The sequence below is a fragment of the Peromyscus eremicus genome, chromosome 23 (genome assembly GCF_949786415.1).
Source record: "Peromyscus eremicus chromosome 23, PerEre_H2_v1, whole genome shotgun sequence".
NCBI lineage: Eukaryota > Metazoa > Chordata > Mammalia > Rodentia > Cricetidae > Peromyscus > Peromyscus eremicus.
Window position 1 is genome coordinate 5,210,466 of NC_081438.1, and position 17,844 is coordinate 5,228,309.

Sequence of the window (17,844 nt, forward strand, 5' to 3'; positions counted from 1 at the left end):
ATGCAGAGGTACTGGTTGGCAGGATGGAAATAAAGCCACTTAAACACAACTAGGGTCTCACACCGAGCTCTCCTCAATTCCTGGTGGATTCTAAATTCTGTTAGGGAACACAGGAAAGGCTTTCAGGTTTTCAAACCCTTATACCAAGCGTGACGCCTTCGCGACAGGCGTTTTTTCGGGCGCGTTCCACTAATTCTGACTCCTGCCGGCAGCCGTGCCCCGGCTGGTGACGCAACCCGACGTGCTCTCCGCCCGCGGTCGCCGGGATATCAAGATGGCGGCCCCCAGGAGCTTCGGTCTCTGGCGCTTCTGCTGCCCCGGGTGGTCGCGGGCGGCGGGAGGCTGCAGGCTGCCCGGGTTTCATCGATCCCGGCCCGGAGCCACGCTGAGTGCGCGGTCCTTGTCCCAGGAGAAGCGGGCCGCGGAGACGCACTTCGGGTTCGAGACTGTGTCGGAGGAGGAGAAAGGCGGCAGAGGTGACCGAGCGGGCCAGAGGGCGGATGGAGGGACCTGTCTGTCACCGAGTCGGGTGGATCTAATGTCCCGTTAGCCCTGGGAATGTTAGTCCTTACATTCATTCCTGCAGTCCTGACTTCCGAGGAGTACCCACCTCCCAGACTCAACTTCCCACACTCTTCGAGTCTTAACTGGGGACGCAGGCATTTGCGACGCTACACCTTGCTACACGCCCTCTTTCGAGCTTGATGTGTAGACCCAGGCTGGCCTCGAACTCACAGAGACGCACCTGCCTCTGCCTCTTGAGGGCTGGGATGAAAGGCGTGCGCCACCGCAGCATCCTTAACTCTCACCGACTTCGAGGTTGCCCTCCGCCAGGCGCCGTGTAGACGTTCTCACCCCCCCCCCCCACCCCCATTTCTCACTTCAGTTTCCCATGAGTGACTGTTGTTAATCCCTCTCTTGGGAAACAGAGTTGAGGTTAAGCAAGAACTTGCACGATTTAAAGTGGTGGTCAGGGGCTGGGAGTGTTGCTCAGTGGGTAGGGTGCTTCTTGCCTCTCACTCCCTAGGCTCAGTTGTGTGTGGTGGTGTACGCTTGGGATCCCAGCCCAGCTTCAGATAGTGAGAGCCTGTCTCTACAGAGACAGATATAGAATTGCTAACAAGTGGGAGAACTACCACTCTAACACAGTTTCTTACTAAGGAATGACACCATCCCCTCCCCTTTAAAAAACACACACACAGCCAGCACTTGGGAGGCAGAGCCAGGTGGATCTCTGTGAGTTCGAGGCCAGCCTGATCTACAGAGCGAGATCCAGGAAAGGCACCAAAACTACACAGAGAAACCCTGTCTCGAAAACAAACAAACAAACAAACAAACAAAAAAACGAAAACAAAACCAAAAAGTTACCAGGAGCAATTTGAACACTGTTCCCTTGTCATAAAGCTTACAGTAGGGGTTAAGTGTGTTTCCTATTGTTGTGCCCAGATCGTGACCCCCAGAGAGACCACCAAAGACGAGCATGCCGGAATGCAAAAGCAAGGTTTAATTCTGGATATCCAAAAGCAATACAAGCGTAGGCAGGGACTTCGTCCAATACATCCAACGCAGTGGAGGCTGGAGGAAGCGCCCGCCTGTCTGCAAGCTCAGTTTTTAAAGGGAAAAAATCACAAGGTTACATTGTTTAGGGGTGCTAGTACGGGTACAGTTCTGATTGGCTCGCTTCTAGGGGCTTTCTAGAAATCATGGCTTAATCTTACTTCTAAGGGAATGGTTGCCCGCCACCATTTTTCATTGGCTGCCCTCAGGTGGGGGCATTTTTATGGTCAGTTACCTTGGAAACCAGGGAGAGGACAGTCCATAGTCCGGCAGGCATTACCTCATGACTACCTTGTGACTCTGTACTTTTACACTTCTGGGTTTCTGGAATCTGAACTGACTGGTTGCAGTAACTAATGGCCTATTCCCAAAAGGAGAAATCTTAGGCCTTAATTTTAGGGTGAAAGCATTTTGGTCTTATTTCTAAGATGGCTCATTTTGGTCTCACACTATGACTTGACAAATTGCCATTAACCCCATGCTAAGCTTTTTGTTAGGGGATGGAGAGGCGACTTGGTCGCTTCTAGCCCTTGTGCTTTCAACATCACGAAATATCTCTAAGAACCCCTTTATGGAAGTTATGAAAAACTCTATCACATTCGATTGTGTGTGTGCATGTCTGTGGGCTCGGGGGAGGTCAGAGGACAACTTGCAGGAGTCAGTTCTCTCCTTTGCCATGTGGGTCCTGGGGCTCAAACTCACATCTTCAGGCTTGGAGGCAGGTGCTCCACCCACTGAGCCACCTCCCTGGCCCCGTGATTTTATTTCCTGCTGCTTCTGCTCTGACACATCTGAACCTGGTTGGCCTTACCTAGGTTACAAAGTTTGCCCTCACAAGCTCCCTGTGCTGTGTGTCTGGAGGCTCTTGGGCCCCAGCAGCGTGTGCCCACACAGTCACCTCTTATGCTTGCAACTGCACTGCATGCTTGCATTCTCACTCCGCTCCCCGCACTGTCCCTTTCCACTTGTGCGATGCACTCTTCTGTAGCTGAAAAATTTTCTGTGTCCCGCTTGGCCCACAGTCAGGACAAATCTCTCTCATCCGCTGGTCCCGCCACCGCTCCAACCCAAATAAACAAACACAAGCTAATATTATTATTTTTTTTTTTCCCCAGAGCTGAGGACCGAACCCAGGGCCTTGCGCTTGCTAGGCAAGCACTCTACCACTGAGCTAAATCCTCCAAATATTATTTTAAAACTATGGCCATGGCAGGCTTCTTGTTATCTAGTTCTTATATCTGAAGTTAATCTATTTCTATTAATCTGTAAGTTGCCACATGGCCGTGGCTTACTGGTCTGCTGGCATGTTGTTGCTTTGGTGGTAGCTGGTGCCTGCTTTTTCCTCTCCTTTCTCTTCCTATCTGTTTGGATTTCCCACCTGCCAAACAGCTTTATTTACCACCCAGACAGAGCAGCATATTTTCACAGCATACAGAAGGACATTCCCCCATCGTTCTTCCTTGTTGCTATTGTGGTTTGCTTTTTGTTTTTTGCAGTGCTGGGATTAAATTCAGGGCTTTAGTCCTCCTCATTGATCTGAACCTCATTCCTCTGGTCTCTTCGTTTCTGTTGCTCAATTTCCTCCTTCATTGAGCTAAGCATGCCACATTGGTTTGTCACCGAGAGACAAGGAAACAGTAGAAGTATTATGCTCTGACATGAATGAGTGTAAACTGATTAACCCATCCATGATGACACACATCAGCCTGCAGTCTATAAAGTAGATGACATAACTGGTCACTGATTATGACATACACCTCTTATTTTCATCATGAGTCATGGAATGAAAACCACCTGAAGTTTGTGTTTCATGCGCATACTCACAGTTAATCCAACACCCTGTTTGAATGGTGATCTTGGTCATTAGGAAAGAGGTTGGCTTCTCCTGTACACCTTTAAGAATTTGATGCAGGGTGGTGTTGGGGTCTGGGGAAGTCACTCAGTGGTAGGGTCCTACCTGTCATGTGCAAGGCCCTGGATTCCATCCCCAGCACCACGAGAGGGGAAACATAATGTGAAGGTGCGTCTCGGGTATCAAGCATTGTGGTGTAGCATCACCTTGCAAAGACAGGCACTTTCAAGAGGGAAAACCTCCCTTTGTCATTTTCATTTAGATTTTCCCCATATTAATCCTATTGATAACAGTGTGTCTGTCCCACCTCAGTCTACCAGGTGTTTGAGAGTGTAGCCAAGAAGTATGATGTGATGAATGACATGATGAGTCTCGGCATCCATCGTGCTTGGAAAGATTTGCTGGTCAAGAAAATGCACCCATTGCCTGGGACCCAACTGCTCGATGTGGCTGGCGGCACAGGTAACGCCCTGCTTGGTGTCCTTGGGGAGGGCTGAGTGTTAGGCCTGTCTGCTGTAGAAGTGGGCTGCCTCTTGGGCTGACGGTGATGACTGAAGGATTAGTGTGCGCTTAACTTCTGAGAAAGGGCAAGCATGTCGGTCCAGAGCAGCTTTGTGCCTGGCGCTTTTCTAAGGCCCTCCTGCTTCTGCCTCCCAAGTGCTGGGATCACATCCCCAGGGCAGCATGCCCAGCCCTCGGGCAGCATGTCCAGCTTGTTTTTTGTTTTGTTTTGCTTTGGTTTTCCCCCTCAATGGGGAGTAAGTAAACCCAGGGCTTCAAAATACAGTAGTTAAGTGCTGTGTCATGGAACTTTTCCCCAGCCCATTTTATCTTCTGTTTGGCCTTTAATCCACTCTCCTTCTGTTTGGAGAGAAGCCTTTTCTCACATTACACAAGCTGTTTAGGACACAAGCTTTTCAGGCTGCCTTCCTCTGTACCCACTTGCACATCAGGCATCAAAGCATACTGTGGCCTTTGTTTCTTGTTGCACACTGAGCACCTGGGGAGAAAAGTGCCAAGAAAGTGTACATCAGAAAGCCTTTAATCTCAGCATTTGGGAGGCTGAGGCAGGAGGAGCCAAGTAGATTCAAAGCCAGCCTGGATTCCGTAGTGCATGCGAGGCCAGTCTGGGCTACAGATCAAGACCCTGTCTCAAAAACCAAGCAAACAGGAGCTGGAGAAGTGACTCAGTGCTTTAGAGTACATACTGTTCATACTACTTTTGCAAGTCTTTGCTTTTTTTGTTTGTTTTGTTTTTTAGAGACAGGGTCTTACTATGTTGCCATGGCTGACCTGGAACTTGCTATATAGATCAGGCAGGCCTTTTAACACAAAGATCATCCATGTGCCTCCCAAGTAGTGGGCATGTGCTGCTGTGAGTGGCTTTTTTTTTTTTTTTTTTTTTTGAGACGGGTCTCATGTACCACAGGCTGACTTCAGACTCATTACATGGCTGTGGCTGCCCTGATCCTTTTTCCTCCACCTCCCAAGTGCTGGGACTGCAGGCATGCACCACCACACTTGGTGTATTTGGTGTATGCCCTGCTAGGCATGGAGCCCCTTGATTTGTGTGTGCTAGGCAAGCACTCTCGCAACTGAGCCACACCAGTAGCCCTTAACCTTAAAACTATTTTAAGCACCACTTGTGTGGTGTGCACATGTAATCCCAGTACTCAGGAAGTAGAGGCAGGAGGACCAGGAGGTCAGAATCATCCTTAGCTACTTAGTGAGCTCATGGCCAGACTGGGCTGCACGAAACAGTGTCACAAAAGAAGTGAAGGAGGGGAGGGGAGGAAGAAAGGGAGGAAAGAAGGAAGGAGAAGGGCATAGTTTAACCCAGGAATGGTCGCATGCATCTATAACCCCAGCCCAGGAGACCATAGGTGGAGGATCAGGAGTTGAAGGCCAGCCTAGACAGTAGAGACACGTCCTTTTGGGGGTGGAGTGGGAACTGGTTTCTACTGAAAGGAGCAGAAGCATCCTTCCGCGACCACACCCCTCTCTGCATCTGCTCTTGGGGCTTGGGGTACTGGCTGGCTGGTTTCATTTGTGTCTTTCCTTCTCTTGGCTTCCCACAGGCGACATTGCATTCCGGTTCCTTCGGTATGTTCAGGCTCAGCATCAGAGGAAACGGAAGAGGCAGTTAAGGGCTCAGCAGAATTTATCCTGGGAAGAAATTGCCAAAAAGTACCAGCATGGAGAGGATCCCTTGGGTGGTTCGCTTGTCATAGTCTGTGACATCAACAGGGAGATGCTAAAGGTTGGACAGCAGAAAGCCCTGGACCAAGGACACACGGCGGGTGAGTCCCTCAGCAGACCCCGGCATTGTTTGCACGTTTACAGAGGAAGGTGATGCACGCGATGTTCCAGTCAGCGGGAGCTGAAGGTGGCTTATGTGGCTGAGCACAGCTCATAGGTGTTGTTGGTCCAGAATCGGAGCCGCAGGCTAAGCTTGACGAACAGTGGCCCAAAGAGCTTAAGGATCTTCTTTTTTTGTTACAATTATTTTTAATTGGTACAGTCTTTAAATCCCACATATTTCTCTGCAGCATATGGGTGCCTGGTGCCTACAGAGAGCAGAAGAGGGCATCAGATCTAGAATTGGAGTTATAGATGGTTGTAAACCAGCTGGGTGCTGGGACTCAAACCCAGGTCCTCTGGAGGAGCTGCCAGTGCTCTTTTTTTTTTTTTTTTTTTTTTTTTGGTTTTTCGAGACAGGGTTTCTCTGTGTAGCTTTGCGCCTTTCCTGGGACTCACTTGGTAGCCCAGGCTGGCCTCGAACTCACAGAGATCCGCCTGGCTCTGCCTCCCAAGTGCTGGGATTAAAGGCGTGCGCCACCACCGCCCGGCAAAATCATTTGTTTTGTTTTGTTTTGTTTTGTTTTTTTTGTTTTGGTTTGGTTTGGTTTTTTCGAGACAGGGTTTCTCTGTGTAGCTTTGCGCCTTTCCTGGGACTCACTTGGTAGTCCAGGCTGGCCTCGAACTCACAGAGATCCTCCTGGCTCTGCCTCCCGAGTGCTGGGATTAAAGGCGTGCGCTGCCGCCGCCGCCGCCGCCGCCGCCGCCGCCGCCGCCGCCGCCACCACCACCACCACCTGCTGAGCCATCTCCCCAGCCATTGTTACCTTTTGAAATTAGGGTTTTTATTTAATGAGGGCTAGGGGGTATTATGCTGGTGCCATAGCACTCCTGTGGAGGTCAGAAGACAGCTTGTGGGGGTTGGTTCTCTCCTTCCACCATGGAATCTTGGGAATTGAACTCATGTCACTGGGTCTGGCAGCAAGCCCCTTTACCCACTGAGCCATCTCACTGGCCCTAGAAGTCTCCTTCAAGCTGTTGGTTTTGTTGTTTTGTTTTGAGACAGGGTCTTAACTATGTATAGTCTTGGCTAGCCTGGAACTAACTCTGTAGACCAGGCTGGCCTTGAATTCATAGCAGGAGCTTCTTAAGTCACACAATTTCTCTCTCTCTCTCTCTCTCTCTCTCTCTCTCTCTCTCTCTCTCTCTTTAAATGCCTTTTTCAGCACTGGAAATTGAAGCCAGGTTCTTGCACATGCTCACTACGCTGCCACTGATTTTACCTCTGGCCACTGAATGTTTCAAAATACTTGCCCTAGCCAAGCATGGTGGTACATAATTTTAATCCCAGAACTTGGAAGGCAGAACCAGGTAGATCTTTGTGAGAACTCTATATAGTGAGTCCCCAGCCAGTCCAGGCCACATAGTGAAACTGTCTCAAACAACAACAACAAACGTTTACCCTGAATAGTGCACGTTCACTGGTGACCCTGCATGTTGCACCCTCTTGACAGCTTGCCCGACCGCCGGACTGCCCTCTTCCTCGCCGCCCAGGCAGTGCAGGCAGCCAGAGAGACAAGGGCCTATCACAAAAAGTCCTCTGTCAACACTCTGGGCAGTGTCAGCATTTCTGTGCTTCCCTCGCCCACTATGAATGTCTGGTTATTTTAGGCCAATTATTCTCCTCCTCCTCCTCCTCACACACCAGGAAGGAGCTGCCTAGACGAACTGCAGCCCACTTGGCCTTGACGGTGAAGGACTCCTTTGTTAGCTGTCCACACTCGTCAGAAGGCAGGCTAGACAAAGGCACTGCGTGTCTTACTCCTTCCTGCGGACAGATGTATTTCCCTTGTCTGGTGCTTGGCCGTAAAGAATGGAGAACAGTGAGACGATGGGCAATGTAGTGTGGCTATGAACCTGTCTAGGAACCCGTTGTTGTTTGAGACGAGATGTCACATTACCAGGCTAGCAGTCAGGGCTGGCCTTGAGCCCCTGGTAGTTCTGCCACCACCTGCCTGATTATGCAATGAAAACACAGCCACTTCCAGCCTGTAAGCCAGGGACTGGAGAGGTGGCTCAGCCCTGAGAGAGCGGGTTGTTCTTGCAGTGGGTTCCCAGCATGTGGGCTCTTGTACATATGCGGTGCGCTTACACACACTCAGGTACACTCACACATATACACAAAAACAAACAAACAAACCAACAACAAAACCCTTTGAGCTAGGTGATTGGAATCTGTCCTTTGCTAACATTATTCCACATGTAGCCAATTAGACATAAACTCTAAAGTTTCCAATCTGAGTGGTGGCGCACGCCTTTAATCCCAGCACTCGGGAGGCAGAGGCCGGTGGGTCTCTGTGAGTTCAAGGCCAGCCTGGTCTACAGAGCGAGTTCCAGGACAGCCAGGGCTACACAGAGAAACCCTGTCTTGAAACCTCCTCCCCCCAAAAAAAGGTTTGAATGACCGAGAGGTTGGTTTATAGAGAGAGAAAGACTAGAGAAAGCGGACGGGAGACTAGAGAAAGCGGACGCGAGACTAGAGAAAGCAGACGGGAGACTAGAGAAAGCAGACGGGAGACTAGAGAAAGCAGAAGGGAGACTCAAAAGCCGACTGGCTGTTTCAGAGTTACCATCTCTGTAGAAGAGTCCAGAAGAGCAGTGAGTGATTAACAGCAGAACGTTCCCAGCTGTCCCTCTCTTCTTATAGGGTTAAAGTCGGAGGAGCTGTGCTAGTCCTCAGGACTCACAGTGGGTCATTTTCCATGTGGATGTGGGAACTTGAGCACGAGAATTTCATTGTGAGTTTCAGTCTGGTCTATTGGACCTAGCGTAGGAGCGTAGTAAAGTTTATTTGACAGTGTTGGGGTCTTTTTACATTAATTCACGTAATTCGTGGGGTTGTACGTGTGTGCACAAGTGTGTTTTTGTGTGCCTGTACGTGTGTATGCACAAGTGTGTTTTTGTGTGCCTGTATGTGTGTGTGTGCACAAACGTGTTTTGTGTGCCTGTATGTGTGTGTGCACAAGTGTGTTTTTGTGTGCCTGTATGTGTGTGTGCACAAACGTGTTTTGTGGAAGTCAAAGAACAGTGTGGAGAAGTGACTGTTTCCAAGAATCAGACTCAGGTGTCAGTCTTGGTGACAGCACCTTTTCCACAGAGCTGCCTTGCTGGTCTTTAATGAATTATGTTAGATCCAGATCAGTGTCCTTCAGAACATGGCTACCCTGATGAGTTCTGAACTTAGAGTCAGGCCAATGATTCAGGCCTGCAATCCCAGTTGTTTGGGAAACTGAGGCAAGAGAATCAAAAATTCCAGGCCAGCCTGGGCCTGAGTGAGTTCATTCCTGCTTAGGCTTGGGCAGTTTAGTTAAATTCATCCCAAAATGAAAAGTTAAAAGAAAGCTGGAGCTGGGCATTGTGGCAGGTGGGTTTTCGTGATTTCGAGGCCAGCCTAGTCCATGTAGTGAGTTCCAGGACAGCCAAGGCTCCTCAGAGAAGCCTTGTCTTGAAAACCATTAAAAAATGAATGAATAAGTAAAACCTTAAGACCTTTGCTCTTCAAACCACAGTGCTACCTATGAAGCACCTGGCTGGAAAACAATTGCTTTAGGGTAAACGTGGTAGCTCAGGGCAGCATTCACCCAGCACAACAGAATGCCTGGGCTGTGATTGATCTCAGCCCTGAAACAGAGAGATGCTAGTGGTGGCTGTCCCCAGTGAAGGCAGCTATGTGACATCTTCTGACACCAAATCTGGAGGCCCCACACACCAAATGTAGCAGGCTTCCTTGGACCTCCAGCCCCCAGATCAAGACACGGAGACTTCTTATCAATTCTGAATGCTCGGCCTTATCTTATGCTTGTCCTACTGGTTCTTATAACTTAGTTTAACCTGTTTCTCTTCATCTACAGGGCTTTTTTACCTGTCTTTGATTCTGTGTCCTACTCTGTGCCTGGCTGACTGGCTGGCCCTCGGTGTCTCCCTCTCTTTCTCTCTTTTTTTCTCTTTCTCTTCTCCCTCCTACGTGTTTTTTCTGCCTGCCAGCCCCACCTGTCCCTCTCCTGCCTATTGGCCATTCAGCTTTTTATTAGACCAATTAGGAGCCTTAGGTAGGCAAAGCAACACATCTTTACATCATTAAATAAATGCAGCATAAACAAATGTAACACACCTTCACATAGTTAAAGTAATATTCCACAACAACCAAACAGTTCTCGAATTCTCTCACTTCAGTTCTGACATTTCCCAGACTTTGCATCATGGGCTCTATGCCACTGGACCGTCACCACCTCCACAAGCCACACACATTGATGCCTAGGGTACTCACTCTCTTACTTGGCTTACTACAGAATCCTCAGATTCACTACTTCTCAGTGCATGGGAAACAGCTACCTAGACTTATACCCAGAACTGGTTTTGTCTTCCAGGACTTGCATGGGTACTGGGAGATGCTGAAGAACTGCCCTTTGATGATGACAAATTTGATGTGTACTCCATTGCTTTTGGGATCCGGAATGTCACACACATTGACCGGGTATGATTACCTGCATGCTCAGGATACATGTGACTTTCAGGATAGCAGTGCCCCTGGAGTGGACCTACCCCAAGTGAGGACAGGGAAGATCCTTTTCTAGGCCCGGTACTTAAGAGGAGTGACTATTTAAGCTTAGAGTTTTCTTCTTCCTCTTCCTCCTCCTCCTTAATGTATTTATTTGTGTGTGGGGTGTGTGTGTGTGGTATGTCTCGAATATTATTATGGTCCAGCCTTAATAATCTTCCCAGGGGCCCAGAAGAGAAGCTACAATGGTGCAAATTATTTTTGGGAAAAGAATCTAAGTACATCGAGCTCTTTGTCCATCTACTTTATTCCTCTAGGATAAAATCCTATCTACACAGCCTCAGTTCTGTTCTCATGCCTAGCTCCTATCTTGCCTCCTCTCTACCTTTATCTGCTGTCCCCTCTAAGTTCTATCTTAATTCTCTTATCTAAGTTCTGCCCCATCCTGGTCTTTTTCATCTCATTCTTCCCCATCTAGCTCTTCCTCATCTTTCATTTCATTCTTCTAGTTCTCCATCTAGTTCTCCAGTTAAAATCCTCTCTCAGTCCCTGAGGTTTACAGTTGTGTACCCATGCAATAGCAATGCTCTAGCTAAAGCAAGGTTACCAGGCTTGAATTCTTACAGGGTCATAAAGACAGACAAGAGTTTTCCTCAGGCAGTGACTGTCAGGCTTTCTTTTACAACCCAAAAGGGGAGTGGTAAAGGAGGAGGTCAACTGAGAGCTAAAATTGGTTAATGTATCAGAAAAAGGGAGTTTATGTGCTGGAGCCATCTCTCCAGCCCCAGAACTTTCTTCTAAGTTGCCATAAAATTTAACCTGAACCAACCACAGCCCAGCTCATGGTTGCTCAGGTTGGCACTTACATTCTCTTCGTGGTTGGACCTGCTGTGGCATTTCCTGTTTCCTCTTGTGAAGCTGTGTGTGTTTGCAGGTCAGAGGCGTGGTCAGATATAGAAAGGGGCACTTGGATGTTGTACGGGCAGAAGGGAACATGGTTCCTGTACAGCAGGAAGAGAATGTTCATTTCTCAGTAGGATTCAGCTCTTCACTTCCTCCTGAGCACTCTGTCAGACATTTGAAAACTATATGCAAGGAACTGGCTTCCTTTCTGGGGTGTGGGCCCGGTTGTCTGACTTCTCTACTTTCGGGTGAGACTTTGTAGCGATTGCTCTGGTTTGAATTTAGTTCTCTCCGAGAGACCTGAGGGTGGCGCTGTTGAGAGGTGCTGAGGACCTTTAGGTGGGGCCTTGTGGGAACCCCATAGGTCAGTTGAGTGTGCCTGCCTCCTGGCGGTGTGGGGCCTTGACCTGTCTAGCGTTTCTCTACGACTTCCCCCTTCCCTCCTCGTCTCTCCCGTCCTGTTATTTTTGTTTTTTCTCTCTCTCCCTCTCTCTATGTCATTACTTGGAAACCGTGATCAGAAGTGCAGGATAAATGCACTTGCTACCAAACCTAACACACTGAGTTCAATCCCCAGGAAATACGTGGCAGAAGACAGAATCAACTCCTGCAAGTTGTTCTCTGCTGTCCACATGCATGTTCATGTGTGCACACACACTGTATGTATAAGTGTAGGTATAGACATATAGAGATATGTATATATACACGTGTATGTGTGTGTGTAGGTTTTGTTTGTTTTTTGAGACAAGGTTTCCATATGTAGTCCTGGCATAGAACTTAATATCTATGACTGACTGTGTAGACCAAGCTGTACTCAAATTCAGAGATTCACCTGCCTCTGCCTCCCAAGTGCTGGGATTAAAGGTGTACACCACCACACTCAGCTATATTTTTTTAATTGAAAAAAAAAAAACCAAAAACAAAAAAAACACTTTGTAGGCAGGTGTGGTAGCATATGGCTATATTCGCAATACTCTGTAAAGGCAGGAGGATTGCTTTAAGTTTGAGGCCTCTTCTACATAGCGAATTCCAGGCCATCAAGACCCATGTAACAATATCCTGTCTTGAAAAAACAAAAATCCTCATTTTGAAGCAGGGTCTCGCCGGGCAGTGGTGGTGCATGGCCAGGCAGTGGTGGTGCACGCCTTTAATCCCAGCACTCAGGAGGCAGAGCCAGGCGGATCTCTGTGAGTTCTGTTGAGGCCAGCCTGGTCAAAAGCGCGAGCTCCAGGAAAGGCACCAAAACTACACAGAGAAATCCTGTCTCGAAAAACGAAAACAAAAAAAACAAACAAAAAAAGGAAGTAGGGTCTCCTTCTGTAGCTCAGGCTGACCTAGATCTCCCTCTGTAGCCCAGGCTGACCTAGAACTCCCTCTGTAGCCCAGGCTGACCTAGAACTCCCTCTGTAGCCCAGGCTGACCTAGAACTCCCTTTGTAGCCCAGGCTGGCCTAGAACTCACTATGTAGCCCAGGCTGTCTTTGAACTTGCAGCAATCTTGCTTCAGTTTCCCAAATGCTAGAATTACAGACATGAGCTACACATCCAGCTTTAAGACAAACAAACAAACAAACAAACAAACAAAAAGACCCTCTCTAAAGAGACAAATTAATCCTGTAAACAATTACTTTGCTACTGTAGGGGGAAATTTTTCTGTCTCTCCCAATTCTGCACTGTTTCTGACACCAGTCATGTGAGGTTTTCCCATGCCACATAATCCTCTGCAAATAGCCACTGAGCGCCCTCCAATTTAATTCTGATACTAGCTGCTTGGACTGCCACAGATTCCTCCAGGCTAAGGGCGCAGTCCACTAAAGTGCCCTCCAGTTCAGATAGACATTTCTCACTGGCTGCAGACCAGAGGGTCTTTGCAACCTCTTTGTGGGTTTGCTCGTTTGCTAGAATGTAGTTCTCTAAGCCAGCCATGTTGGCATATGCAGCAGTCCCAGGACCTGGAGGCTGAAGCAGAGGTCTCAAGTTCCAGGCCAGTCTTGGCTGGAGAGCTAGAGCCTGTCTTTGTTGTCTTGTGTTCTGTGGGTTTGTCTTGTCTGTTTGTTTTGGAGAAAAGGTCTCACTTTGTTACCCTGGCCGGCCTCAAACTCACTGTGTAGATCACCTACTTCTGGTTGCAGAGTGGTAGGATTAAAGGCATGTCTCTCCTGGCCTGATAGATCCTATTTACAATAACCGAGGCCAGGTATGTGGTTCTTGTATGAGGCCTTGTCTCAAAAACAAAAGAAGAGCAGTCTTTCTTTGTTGCTTCTTGGCTTCGAGGCGCTCTGCCATGTAGACCTATCCTGTGCATCTTCACAGGTGCCCCCATCCCAGCCTGGAACCTACCAGACTGTAAGCTAAACAACCCTTCCCTACATTATTCTGCAGTTTGTTGTGGTGCTAGGCAGCCTGCACCCGCTCTGTAGCTTGGTTTTTATGGCCATCCTGCAGCTATAAAAGGTTTATTATTTGCTCTGATTGAAACATGTTTTTGCCAGTTGTGGCTCCTGCCTGTGATCCAGCACTCAGGAGGCAGGAGAGGCATCATTACAAGTTCAAGGCCACAAGAGTCTATGTGATGAGTTCTTGTCCTGTAGCCAGGCACAGCAACTGTATCTCACAAAAACAAAAAAAGAAAGATTCAAATGAAATACTTTTGAATAGGATCAAAGTTGATTTTGTCAGTGAGCACCTCCTGCCCACACTAATCTCCCAGCCATTCGGTGCCTCTTCTCCCACACAGTCCCCAATTCCTTGTGTATATTTGTAAAGATGTTTTGTGCCTTGTAAGTGCGTCTGTTACAGTCAGGTGTGGTTTCATATGCCTGTAACCCCAGTGCTTAGCGGGGGCTGAGGAGATGGCTCACCCAGTAAAGTGCTCACTACACAAGCAGGAGGAGCTGGTGGTGGTGGTGCACTCTTTAATCCCAGCCCTCAGGAGGCAGAGGCAAGCAGAGCTCTGAGTTCAAGGCCAGCCTGGTCTACAGAGAAAGTTCCAGGGAAAAGGCCAGATGTGTACTGGGGTTGCAGCTAAATGATAGAGAATTTATCTAACATGTGCAAGGCCCTGAGTTCAGTCTCCAGCATTCTAAAGAAACACATACACACACACACACACATACACACAAATCAGTGATTTTGTGTCTCTTAAGATTGAACCCAGGGCTTTTATACATGCTTATTAGTAATCTCATTAAGTTAAGCTGGCCTTAAACTCACCCTGTAGCCCAGGCTGGCCTTGAACTTACAGTCCAGTCCTTTGTGCAGTCTCCCAAGCAGCTGGGATTACAGGCCTGGGTGATTAGTCTGGCTTATATGGTGATTTTCCTCCATGTTATCTCTTAAAACTCTTCTTTCTTCCTTTTACAATAGCTGAGTAGGTTCTGTTTGTGCAGATTTCCCATGATGTTAACAAGGCTCTCGATGGTTAAAGATGCATCGTGTTCTGTCCCATAGAAAATGAATTATCCACATACATGTCATTTTCTGTCAGATAGATTCCTTTAATTAAAATTGTTATGTTGGGGTCTGGAGGATGGTCAGTGGTTGCTCTTCCTTCCAGAGGACCCAGGTTGCATTCCCAGTATCCACATAGTAGCTCACACCTGTCTCTAATTTTAGTTCCAGGGGATATGATGCCCTCTTCTGGTCACTGCAGGCACCAGACACACTAGTGATGCACACATGCAGGCACAACACCCATACACATAAAATAAAAGTTTTTAATCAAGGTTGGGGATTTAGCTCAGTAGTAGAGCGTTTGCTAGGCCCTGGGTTCGATCCTCAGCTCAAAAAAAAAAAAAAGTTTTTAATCAAAATCATTACATGGAAGAGGTTATCCGCTGTGGCTCTAACCCATAATTCTAAGCTTTATCTTCATGGAGCTGTGCTGTCTGCCTGCATGAGCAACTTTCTCAGGTCATGAGCAGCAAATGCCTGTAACATGGGGTAGTTTCTGCATTGTGATTCCTAAGGATATAAAAGGGAGTTTATGGGGAATGTTTACAGTGCTCATAGAAACTAACCCAGCCTCTGACCCTTGGAATTGCGGAGGTCTGCTGAGGATCTTCTTCTCGCTCATTCTCTCAGGTACTCCAAGAAGCCCATCGCGTCCTCAAGCCAGGAGGCCGGTTTCTCTGTCTGGAGTTTAGCCAAGTGAATGATCCCCTCATATCCAGGTTAGCATTGATAACAGGGCTTTATAAACTTGTCTAGCAAAGGTTCCCCACCCCAAAATAGATAGAAAATAGCAGTAAGCTACAGGCATCTGTGGAGGCACCAAAGGGCAGGGCTTGTAGAGGTCAGTGAGTCCTTAGTGACAATGCCTAGGCCAGAAGAGCCTCAGCAGATGCCGGAGGCTGAGTTAGCCAGCCCACATGGTTTATTTTGTTTGACTCATGTGTCATTTTAAGAAATGTAATAACCAGGTGTGGTGGCTCACACCTGTAATCCCAGCACTCAGGAGGCTGAGGCAGGAGGATCTCTTCAAGTTCAACACTTGGTATATATAATGAGTTCCAGGACAGGCTAGTCTACAGGATGAGGCTCTATCTCATACCCAACCAGCCAGCCAAAAACTTAAAATCGGGAAATTTTACCTAAGGACCTGGATTTCCAATCAGATGCGTCACCAGCTTGGCAGACTCCTTCACGCAGGCTGTCATTTGCTGTGGCCTCTCGGCCTTGCTTTTGCTCTACTTGCCTGTCTCAGGCACTTGCTTGACCCTGTAGACATCTGAGTCAGTGACTCCTGGCTTACACGGTCCGACTTGCTATTAAGGGGTGATCCAAGCACATTTTTGTAAAGTTTTTTTTAAGACAGGGTCTCACTCTGTAGCCCTGGCTGTCCTGGAACTCTCTATGTAAACCAGGCTAGCCTCAGACTCACAGAGATCTGCTTGCCTCTGCCTCCCAAGTGCTGAGATTAAAGGCATGCACTACCATGCCTGGCTACAGGAAGCATTCTTAACCACTGAGCCATCTCTCCTAACCCTCCACTTTTCCTTATTTTATTGGTGAAGAGGCCAGGGAATATGCCCAGAAATGCACACAAATCCTAATCTTTGCCTTTGTCCCTCTTTTTTTTTTTTTCAAGGCTTTATGATCTGTACAGTTTCCAGGTCATCCCTGTCATTGGTGAGGTCATTGCAGGAGACTGGAAATCCTATCAATACCTTGTGGAAAGTATTCGGAAGTTCCCAAATCAGGTAGGTACAGGGCTTTCGTAACTTACAGCAAAGGCCCCGAGGCTGAATTCCAAGCATCCCATGTGCCTTTTCTTGTGTTTTAGGAAGAGTTCAAGGACATGATTGAAGCTGCAGGCTTCCAGAAGGTGACCTACGAAAGCCTGACCACAGGGATCGTGGCCATTCATTCTGGCTTTAAACTTTAGCTCCTTTTCTGTGTGCAGCACGAACAGTCATTTCTGCTGAGCCTGGAGCTGGAAGATGGTCTCCCCGATGAGCCTGGCTGAGTGTCTGTTTCCTCTTACGGCTGTCAAACCTTGGATTCATGATCTGCATTGACCAGTCTCAAAAAGGCAGATACAAACCCCGCCATTTTCTGCAGCTCTCATTAGCAGCTACCCAGACCACTGAGGCCTTGTCCCAGAAGTGTCTGGCCTGGTTTTGCTGAACTCCTGCTAACACTTGGCCATGTGGTGTGGAGTCAGGTAAAACCAGCACTCCCCCAGTTCTGAAGCTTCTTGTAGCTTCTCTATCACAGATGCCTTCCAGAGGGATAATGGATCACTGGAAGCCAAGGATGATTTGAACCAGCCCTTCAGACTAGAATTGAATCTAGGGCCAAAAGACCAGGTCCGAGTCAGAACGCTGACAATATTAGAACCGGAGGCTGAGGGTGCAGCTCAGTGCAGACCACGTGCTTATGGACTGTTGAGGGCCAGCTTTGGTTCTCATCACCAGCAGCAAACAAACAAAAGTAGAATTTTGTGAAGTAGTAAAGTTTACAGTTTGGGTGGTATCTGCTACCCTTTCTTGGAAGAGGTGATACAGATGCAGTTTGTGTGTCATTGTCCTTTTATCAGTCCTCATCACCAAGACACCATCCTCAGTGTCCGTCGTCAAGAAAGCCACTGCTAAGCCTTGGCAAACAGAGCTTGTCAGAATATATTTATACATGTTTAAAACGAAAAGAAAGAAAGAGAGAGGAAAGGGAGCGGGGAAGGAAATGATAATAGAGTTGGGAGATGGATAATAGGGTTGGTTCCCAGCACCCACATGGTAGTTCACAACCATCTTTAACTCATGCCTGGGGAACCCAGTGCCCTCTTTTGACCTCTGTGGGCACTGTGCACACACATACATGCAGTGATACACATAAGCAGTAAAATAGACATAAATCTAAAGAATACATAAACTGTGAACCTTGAATGACCGCACAAAACTGCAGCCTCAGCACTCGGGTGGCAGGACTGCCAGCCCAGTCTGCACAGCCGTTCCAGGCCAGCTTGGGCTGCGTACTGAGTTCGTACTTATCTCAAAAAACTTAACCAACAAGCATTACTATGCACATAGGCTGCTCCTCCGGTATTCCAGAATGGGTCTAGGCAGAGTGTGTCCTGTACAGTCCATTGTGATGCTAAGAGGCCAGCCTGGTCTACAAAGTGAGTTCCAGGACAGCCAGGGCTAAACAGAGAAACCCTGTCTTGAAAAACCAACCAA

General features: G+C 48.0%; 1 protein-coding gene across 1 annotated transcript; it reads left to right on the plus strand.

Annotated features, from left to right (window-relative positions):
* Nucleotides 1–249: 249 nt before the first annotated feature.
* Coq5 (coenzyme Q5, methyltransferase) lies at nt 250–17,174 on the plus strand. Its single transcript, XM_059249429.1, has 7 exons — nt 250–476; nt 3,722–3,871; nt 5,488–5,709; nt 10,135–10,241; nt 15,251–15,339; nt 16,257–16,368; nt 16,452–17,174. The coding sequence occupies exons 1-7, from the start codon at nt 275–277 to the stop codon at nt 16,551–16,553; spliced, it is 984 nt and encodes a 327-aa protein (XP_059105412.1). The 5' UTR covers nt 250–274; the 3' UTR covers nt 16,554–17,174.
* The last annotated feature ends 670 nt before the right edge of the window (nt 17,175–17,844 follow it).

What these genes read in the sequence shown, in the direction of transcription:
- Coq5 (XM_059249429.1), top strand. Translation starts at nt 275, where the DNA reads ATGGCGGCCCCCAGGAGCTTCGGTCTCTGGCGCTTCTGCTGCCCCGGG. An exon ending in GGAGGAGAAAGGCGGCAGAG is followed by an intron (nt 477 to 3,721) that starts GTGACCGAGCGG and finishes GTCCCACCTCAG; the next exon opens with TCTACCAGGTGTTTGAGAGT. An exon ending in ATGTCACACACATTGACCGG is followed by an intron (nt 10,242 to 15,250) that starts GTATGATTACCT and finishes TCATTCTCTCAG; the next exon opens with GTACTCCAAGAAGCCCATCG.